This window comes from Puntigrus tetrazona, chromosome 7, assembly GCF_018831695.1.
Source record: "Puntigrus tetrazona isolate hp1 chromosome 7, ASM1883169v1, whole genome shotgun sequence".
NCBI lineage: Eukaryota > Metazoa > Chordata > Actinopteri > Cypriniformes > Cyprinidae > Puntigrus > Puntigrus tetrazona.
Window position 1 is genome coordinate 38,468,951 of NC_056705.1, and position 10,000 is coordinate 38,478,950.

A 10,000-nucleotide genomic window follows, 5' to 3' on the forward strand; every position below is an offset into this window, starting at 1 on the left:
TGGAAAAACCCAGACTTAAATGGAAGCTAAATGAATAGCTAAATACACACACACACCCCCATAAAAATCAGAGCACAAAAATGAAATCACAACAACCCCGAAGCATTTGAGGGCACTTACTGTAGATAATGGATGAAGGGGAGATCTCGGCCTTTGTATCCTCATACCTCCTTTGGTAGTTAGGCTCCCTAAAAAACAATGCATTGAACTTTTAGTACTCGATTTAGTATTGTTTAGGTGGCGGGCACAGATACTCTCCTCCCTCCACTTTCATTTCAAACACACAAATGTGGAGAACACAATATGCATATGATTTTTTTTATATTTCACCTGTAATACAGATGAATTTGTGACTTCAACAGAACACGCTGACCACCGCACACAGTCAAAAACCTTTACGTTTAAAGTAATAGAAACTTTACATCCGACAACGTTTTAGTCGGCCTGCATTAGTTCCTCCCAAGCCTAACTTTTCTAAGATATGAAACGGTTCAACAGAATGACCTCCACCTAACATTGCTAGCGTGATATGAACAGCTACGCATGAATCTAACACCATATCTGACAAAGAAAACAGAAGGCAAGTCTTGATGTTTACTCGGTTTAAAAACTATAAATTCAGCAAAAAACAAAAACCCAAAACAAAAAAAAAAAAAAAACACACTTTGTGGTTTTGAAATTCGAAGTCTCTTATTCTTCGAAGGCTGCCTTTATCTGAACAGCACAATGAAATATTACGGTTTATTAATATTCACAATACATTCGTTTCATAATTTAAAATGGAGTTTTCTATTTGAATATATTGTAAAAATTCACATTTCTGTGATGTATATAATTTTCAAAAATATTTTTTATTTCCTGTTTTTATTGTTTAGTTTTTTTAATTTTTAACGCACAGTTTTTGAGAATTGATCAAAATGTTTTCAACATGTTTGTGAATTCTGAGAATTGTTATGTCAATAATATAATATTTATTTAATGCTTTTTAAAAGCATCTCGTTTTTGCATTTTATATTATTGCATGCTTTTTTTTTTTTTTTTACTATGCATGCATGTACATCTAAATCTCCCTACTTAGTTTCCAAAATGCCACCCAGCAGTGATGTGCCACTAATTCCTACTGCTTTCTTCTCCCGTAGTCACATTAACGTCATCACTGTAGCGACACGCATCCATCAGTGCAAAGGTCTTGATGTTCTTCCTCACCGAGGACTACCGCATCTCTTACCTGGAGAGGTTCGGTTCTGGTACGGATTGCATTTCTTTGTTGCCGTAGTTCTCCACCACAGGAGAGTCCAGGTTTGCCGAGCTGTTGCTGAGACGGTCGCTGCTCTCGTATCCTGACTCCGTGCGCTGGATCTTCCAGTTGTCGGTCCGAATGGTGAGGTTATTGGCGCCGGATTTAACCCTGTCCTCCGACTCCAGCGAGCTCCTGCTGCCTAGGTCCTGCCGCTGCTCGTCCTCGTAAATGGTCATCAAGCTCTTGGGCTTGCGCTCCTCTCTCCAGCCCCACGCCGACTCTTCGGCCTCCTGGTTAAAAGTCTGCCTGCGAGAGGTCGAGTAGTTTTGATTGCCGTCGCTGTTTAGGACGCTGTCGACGTTGAGAGCCTCTCTCATCGGCCTCCAGGCTCGACCGGGCCGGACGCGTGAGCTCGCGTACGTCTGAGAGTCCTGACTGCTGTCCGTGTCGTAGCCGTTGACCACATCCAGCCTCCGGGAGCGGGCCTCGAGCGGGGGGTGAAGCGGGACGCGAGGCTGGGACTGAGAGCGGGGCTCGTGGCTGTACTGAGTGCTAGTGACGGGCCAGCGCTCGGCTTTGGTCGGACCCCGGCCCTGGCTGCTGTAGAGCCGAGACTCCAGAAGCTTGAAGCCGTTTTCTGGAGGAGACAGCGAGCGGGAATGAGGCTTGTCTGAGGAGTCTGGGGATGACAAGCATACAGTTACAACCGGCTTTTCGGGTGCGATGTAAAAGAAGATGAAAAATGTTCAAGTTTCCATTTAACGTTTATTGGATAATGAATATATTAAAATTTTTTACTTCACAATTTCTTGATTAATTCAATGCGTGGCATTTCTTTTGTTGGTGAAAATTATTAGCAATTTCTGCATTTTTAAAACGTTCATTTTTATTTATTTTTTTGTAGAGTTTATTTTTTGCTGGACCGTATTCTATGGTTTAAAAACGAATAATTAAAATCAATTTAATATAAGATTTTAAATTTGTGAATTACGATTAATGATTGATATTTTTAGAGTACAAAGTAAAACTGTCAGTATCATGATATCATTACAAAAAAAAAAAACAATAATGTTAGTTTTGAATTTTATATTATTATTAATAATAAGCATTTTAATTATTTTTTCCAATGAAAAAAATATAAATAAACAATGTTCTTTATGTACACAAAAACAGTATAAATACAAATAAAATATAAACTCTAAAGCTGTCAAAAATTACACAGACATACAGAAAACATTATAGGAAATATATATATATATATATATATATATATATATATATATATATATATATATATATATATATATATATACACACACACACACACACACACATACATAATTCATTTATATATAAATAAAATATATACATGCACGCTTTTTTTGTTTTTATATATACGCTACACATACATTAAGTAAACAAACTTATTTTGGATCTGATTAATCATTTTACAGCATTAATATATATATATATATATATATACATATTCAATTTACTTTTTCAGACAAGGCAAGGTTGTTATGGTTAATAGTGCAAATAAAACACAAAGATATATAAGAGTTCATAATTCATGATGTAGACACTGAAAAAAACCCCACTTCAGTTGAAAGGACACAACTCTCAGCTTAAGCATTGTCGATTCGTCAGTGTTTCATAACCAAACTACGTATGAACATATGTGCATTTAGCTTCCCAAACAAATGTTTTGTGCCGCTGCGTGAACACGCAGCCCTCTTTGGGTTTCACATTGTTCATTTAAAATTACACAAACACGATTCGTCGATGCTGAACAGTCCACAGGCCACAATCATCCATCTCCGACAAACGCGGGGTTGCACTAATAGCCTGGATGACCTTTTTTCCTCGTGAAGGTGGCAGAGTGACTCTCTCTGGGCAGAACAGTGCTGATATTGGCACTGATAAACGGGCTGGCATAGAGATTCTGCGGCAGCGCAAATCCATACCGCTCCACGGCCAAGTCCGCTACATCGTTAAAAAAACAGCATCATCTCATTAGATATTAATGCAACTGTGACTTGTGGCCGTCACACGTGCCGAAATGCTAATTATCTGGCATGATGAATTCTCAAACAGCCTACAAGACGAAGGCACGCTGGTCTGAGATCTACGCGCTGAAGGCTAAAAAGCCATTAGTGAGCCACATACCTACTTAAAAAGGGTAAAGCAAAGTCAAGCAGCTCGGCTTGCAAACCGCAACTTTACAGCTTGTGAGCAATAAAAGGAGACATGGTCACATGACGCCTGCACAATATGGTGAACCGGTTCCTCCGCACATGAGAAAAATGTCACTGTGATGCCCATAAACGTGAATCTGCACGGCCCAAACCAGAGAAGAAGTGCTCTTTATTGTATTAAATGCACTTCAAACCTTTAAAATAAATATATAAATAACTGTACCTGCAGAAAACAGAATATTAATTACATAAAAGGCTATTTAAAGAGAGTACATGTTAGTGGTTGTGTTTATAAACACACTTTTAAAAATCCCAAGTTGAAATAATTTCAAAATAAGTTCTATTTTTGAAGCAAATTATAAATTGTGACGTTGCTACCGTTTTAACCGTAGAGGTACTGAACATTACCTTTAATACGAACACATTTTAAATGAACTGAATTGCGACTTCATCACGGATCTGTAATACGTTTAAATACGAGGTTTTATTAGAAAGTACACTGAAGTAAATTTTATTTAGTTCACTTTAACCGTATTTCAATAAACACCTCAGGTGGTAATACGATTTAATAAGAAGAATCATAAAAAAAAAAAAAACATTTTTAGTTTATTAAGAAATTAAAGATGCATAAAACATTTTAATAAAATATCAATAGTTCGGATTAGGGATGTAGAAGAAGGTTATGTAGAATATGTGCTCAATTACTACTAATAAATGACTAATATTCTGGTAATATGCATACTAATAAGCAACTAGTTAAGATACCCTAAAATAGCATTACCTCACACTCATATTTAAAATCTGTATCTGTATCTTCTGAGTATATTTGTTATGTATATCCAAATACACACACACACACGCATACAGAATATAATTTTAAAAATATGCATTTAAACGTCTAGATTTATGTTTATATAATTTATTAATTAATATATTTAATATATAAAAGTTTATTAAAATGTATGAATGCATGGGTGTGTATTTATATATACATAAAAATACACACACACACACACACACACACACACACATATCATATAAACAAAAGCATATGTTGGATGCGATTAATCACGATTAACTGTTTGCCATCACATTTGAAGTTAAATAAAGTACACAAAAGCTTTTGTGCTTCAGCGGCGACAGCTTCGCAGCTTCTTTTCTGAGAAAGTGAGCTCGTCCTCGTCTTCGAAGCAATCATGCAGTGCTCATCTTTTCTAAAACAGATGACTTGATCTGATGGACACGCGTCCCTTATCGCTTCATTAGAAAGGCTCCGGCCAAGCCTTTAAGGCCCTTTGAGTGAGTATCACTGACCTCATCCAGCTTTAGTGCGGTTACGCAAGTGAAGCTTCTGTGCGAGTGATCTAATCTCTTCAGCAAAATTAATGCGATGCGTTAACGTAGTCGTTTCTCATTAGGAAGTAAACTCGGTTATAATAAAACCACCTGGAAACTTGGTAGTGGAGGTGGAATCGCTTTGCATTATGATTTGAGACATGACTTGGCATCCAACTCTGATAGGTGCACATACAGTAGATATCAGCCATCTGGTTAGTTATGATTAGAGCCGGAACCATATGTATTTTAGATGCTGGTATTGATATTAGTGACAAAACAAGGCTTGATATATCGGCCATTCACACGCACAAACACACGCACGCACGCACACACACGCACGCACACACACACACGCGCACGCACACGCACACACACGCACACGCACGCGCACACACACACTCTCTCTCAAATGTAGTGATCAAACATTCTGTGAGACAAAATTATGTAAAGGAGGTAGAGTATTTAATTTTTTTTTTTTTTTTTTTACAATAAACTAATCTAAAATGAGCCTGATATCAGTGCACTTTTCACATCTCGATTTGATTTGAACCGTACTGACCTGTTTTTTTAATTTATTAATCACAAATACGACAGATTCAGTGAAATTCTGCGTTGTACAGTACAGTTAGCTTTAATGGCCTGCTTCCACCCATGTTTTCTGATTCTTGGAAATCATGGGGCCTTACTGAGGTAGCAAATGAGGAAGTGAGTAACTACACACTAAGTAACTACACCATTCAGAAGCATTTAATCTGCGTAACCGCGGCGCAGTGCTCATCATTTCCTCAGGAAGAAGGTATATATATGTTCTGTTCATGAAAAAATTTTGCATATTCACCCATACCGATATATCTGCGACAAGGATCATATCGGCCAATAAAACCGGCAAACCGATATATCGTTTTTGATGACTATGATAGGAACAATTAACAAAAATGCACTATAAAATATTTTAACTATAAAACTAAGAAAACATTGCTTTTCCATCCCCTGAGCTTTCCGTTAAGGGTCGTGTCATGACTTTATAAATGTCCCGCTATTAATTAGCGCTGGAAAAGCACGAGCACAAGCGAGACAGAGCCTGTGGTCCTCAGCGTGAGGATGGAGCACACGTCAGAGGTAATCTGTGTTTTTAAACACTTCTCGCTGACCCCGGGTTACATAAGAACCAGCGGAGCACCGGGAGCGAGTTTATTCCACTCCAAAGCTCTGCTAAAAGCTCCGAGTGTAACTACAACACATCTGTGCTTCTCTAAAGAGGACTGAGAAGACATTTAAAGTGGTCTGATTGAATACAAGAGAGCAAAAGTGATTCAATTTCCTTCTTGCTATGGTTGCACAATGCGCTCGTTTAAACCCCGAATACAATACACTACATCATCTTGAAAGAATGCTCACCAAGGCTGTTTTTATTTGATAAGTAATTCAGTAAAATGGTAATATGGCATAATACTATATGCATAATAATTTAAAACAGCAGTTTTTAATTTAGTTTTTTTTTTTAAGGTGTAATGCATTCTCTTAATGCAAAGCTGACTCTTCAGTGTCACATGATCCTTATAAAGATCCTTCAAAAGATCAGCATTGATCTGAAACATAATTATTTTGTTATATTATAATGCATCCTGGCTCAATAAAAGTATTAATTTCCTTCTTTAAAAAAAAAAATACAAAATTCCTAAACACTTTCAAATGGTAGTGTTTCATAGTTTCCACAAAAACATGACAGAATTTATATATTTTTATATATATATATATATATATATATATATATATATATATATATATATATATATATATATATATATATATATGTGTGTGTGTGTGTGTGTGTGTGTGTGTGTGTGTGTGTGTGTGTATGTATATATATATATATATATATATATATATATATAAAAAAAATTTTGAGCAGCAAATCAGCATATTTTAATGATTTCTGAAAAATCATGACACTGAAGATAGAAAATTCAGCTTTGCCTCAAAAAAGAAACATTTTATTAAAATAGAAAACTTTTACTTTGAATTAGGATAATATCTCTCAATATTATGTTTTAACTGTATTTTTATATAATGCATAATGCAACCTTGATGAGAGACAAAAGTCCTCTTTCGAATTTAAATAATAACAACCACAAGAACAACTTAAACTTTTGACCGGTAGCGTATAAACAATAGCAGATAAGCTTTCCTCCGTAAACTTCAGTAATGGCATTTAATTCAAACATGTTTCCCCAATCTCTTACCCCGGTGCCTGAGAGTTTCTGTTCTCGTCTGCGACCGATCCGAGTCCTTCTTCATGAGGTTGATGGGACGGCCTTCTCTCGGCAGCTCACGTAAAATCTCTCTGAATCGACTCTGAATCGGTTCAAAGCTCATCTTCACTGCGAGAGACAAACAACACGGTCATGAATAAACGTGGCCCTTTCACAAATGTAAGCACCGTTTCAGCGAAATCAATACGCGGGTCCCTCAGAGGTGTTAAAAACTACATAGCTTGAAAGAATTAGCTTTACTATAAATGATCATATCTCAGCGACTCAATCTAGTGCTTTTTTTTTTTCGATGCAGGAATTCTGAAATGTTAATGTAGCCATTAAAAAAACTGTCAAGTATGTTTTATGGGTCTGCTGTAAAATCCATAAGCAGCACCCTTGAAATAAAGCATGGAGTAGACTTGAAGTTAAGTATCATTGGGTTGGTGGGAGAAAGTGTGGCCTCTGCACTCTTTAAATACACCCCTGAGGTTTCTGGGAAGGACAGTAGAGCCTAAGAGCCTTAACGGCAATCAATGTGATTGTGTGTGTGCGCGCACCAGTATTTTTTGCTGTGCTGGAGGAGAAAAGCAGCGAAGTGTTACAAGAAAGCAAAAGAGTGAGAGAGAGAGACAGATAACAGAAAGAGAAAGGACGTTTCTTGCCCTCAAACACACTGCAGTCACATAACGGTCTCTTAGCGAGGGGTTACCAGACTCAGCTGAGAAAACATCACGCTATCAGCGATCGCAGCTCACATTCCCAAACATATTTAAGATACAGATCTCCTTCTGAACCGTGCAGAGCTTACTCTTACAGTGGCCCGAAGAAATGTGCGGACATCTAAGCCACATTAAAAAAACACAAAAAAACGCAAAATGGAACAAATACTAGAAAAGAAACAAAATAGAAAACGCTAGAAGAAATGGCCAAAAGTTTTGCCAAAAGTGAAAAAGTGTAAAAAAAAAAAAAAATAAAAAAAAGAAAAATAAAACCAAAAGGATAAAATAAAACAACAAATTAAAATCACAAAATAAAAATAAAAAAATAAATAAATAAAAAAATAAAGATTGTGTCAAAGCAGCTCTGAATTATTAAATAGGAAAATAGTTTGGAACAAAATAGAACAAAAAAACAACTGGTCCGACACAACCCACTACAAAAGCAGAGCAAACAAACTAAATTATAAAAAAATATATATATAAAAATAAAAATAAAAATAAATTAAAAAAAAAAAGCGAAGCAACAAAACCAAAACAACAAATCAACAAAGACCCCACACCAAAAAAAAAGCTAAACAAAATACAAAAAAGTTCTCAGAAGAGAAAAGCTGCTGAATATTGTACATTAAGTGTGGCTTAAGTACAATGTCTAAGGTCATTATATAATATATTCACGCTGCTTAAAAGCACTGTCACAACAATGAAATTAACTTGCTGCAATGACTCTGTTCAAACTGCAGCTGTGCGCTTGTGTCGCTGAGGACTCTAATAAAAAGACTCATTTTGCGCGGCTTTATAAGCCATCTCGCCGAGCCGAAGGGATATCTCCACTGCCTAAAGACAGAAAGCCATTACAAAGTTGATCTAAGAGCTTTTAGTGGAGAGGAAACTTCGACAATAAAAAGAGACGCATCAAGCCATTACGGTCTGTAATAACAGAGGAATGTGGGCTACTGGAGTACGAGGCCATCCGTCTCCCTGCAGGTCTTCCTTGTCTGTCTTTGTTCAAACATCCTGCGCCGCTCTCTCTGATCCTCTGGGTATTAAAATACTTTGTGGGGGAACAGCGTTGCCTCCTAGAGAGAACATTTTGACCACTGTGCTGTTCATGAAAAAAGCATGAGGATCGGGACGGCTGACGCAGGTAAATCAAGGTAATGGAAAATTCTTGGGTTTTTTGGGTACAGGGTTATTAAAGTTAACTGGAAAAACTCACCCAAAATTAAAAATAAAATAATATAATATTTTACTTAGTTTTTGTAACCCAAAAAAAAAAAAAAAAAAAAAAATATATATATATATATTTAAAAATATTTTAAATATTTTAAAAATAAATCAAAATATATTTTAATTATAAATAATAATAATAAATTAATTAATAAAAAAAAAAGTTAAAAATAATATTTCCTAATTCAATCTAATAATAAAAACTACAAGCAACTCAGTGATACTACAATAACACTGGTTGGGTGGGGAAATTCCTTCTTGACATTCAAGAAAAGAAACGGAGGTATCAGTGTTTTAAGTGGTTTGTGTGTTTTCTACCTGGTCCTCTGCCTCCGCTGGTCTGGTTACTGCCACGACTGAACACAGAGGGAGGCTGAGTCTTCTGCTTCAGAGTACCATGATTGGAGAAGAAAGCAGTCAAGTTCTCTCGCGTCAACTCCAGCTTCTTTCCACCCAGCACAGGAGTTCCTGAAAGATATGCAGAAATCGCTTTGGATTTATTCATATGAACTACTGTTATTATACTTTATTGCACGGCTTGCCGAATTCATTTATTTTGTACAAATGTGCACTTTACGGCACGTCACCAAAACTAAAACTCGAAAGAGGCATATAGGAAGAAGGGAGAGAAGGAAATGCCCAGAGCTTCCAAACGCCATGACTTGGCTGAAAAGACATTTAATTTTGTACTGTAAAATTAACATTTTCAAAAATCCACATGCACATACATTTTTTTTTGGTATTTATTTCATATTATTACATATAAAATATTTAATTTAATATATTTTGGAATATCATTTTTAGTATTTATTTCAAATTATATTACTATTAAATATAAATATTAACTTGTTATATTAATATTAAAATATTTTAATATTATATGTTATAATATATTCTATTATATTAATAAAATATATTTATTATATTTTTTTAACATTTTTTTTTCCAGGAAGCCATCATCTGAAATTTCTGGTGCTTAAAAAAAAAGATCTGTATTTTAGGCTAAATTAAATCATTTAAATTATA

General features: G+C 35.6%; 1 protein-coding gene across 1 annotated transcript in view; it reads right to left on the reverse strand.

Annotated features, from left to right (window-relative positions):
• The window catches only part of LOC122349091 (inactive ubiquitin carboxyl-terminal hydrolase 53), a 45,673-nt gene that overhangs the window by 12,164 nt on the left and 23,509 nt on the right, over nucleotides 1–10,000 (reverse strand). The window contains exons 12-15 of the mRNA XM_043245002.1: nucleotides 9,293–9,442; nucleotides 7,017–7,154; nucleotides 1,229–1,919; nucleotides 121–188 (exon numbers count right to left, since the gene is read on the reverse strand). Coding sequence (XP_043100937.1) covers nucleotides 121–188; nucleotides 1,229–1,919; nucleotides 7,017–7,154; nucleotides 9,293–9,442 — 1,047 coding nt within the window. The remainder of the gene's footprint in view (nucleotides 1–120; nucleotides 189–1,228; nucleotides 1,920–7,016; nucleotides 7,155–9,292; nucleotides 9,443–10,000) is intronic.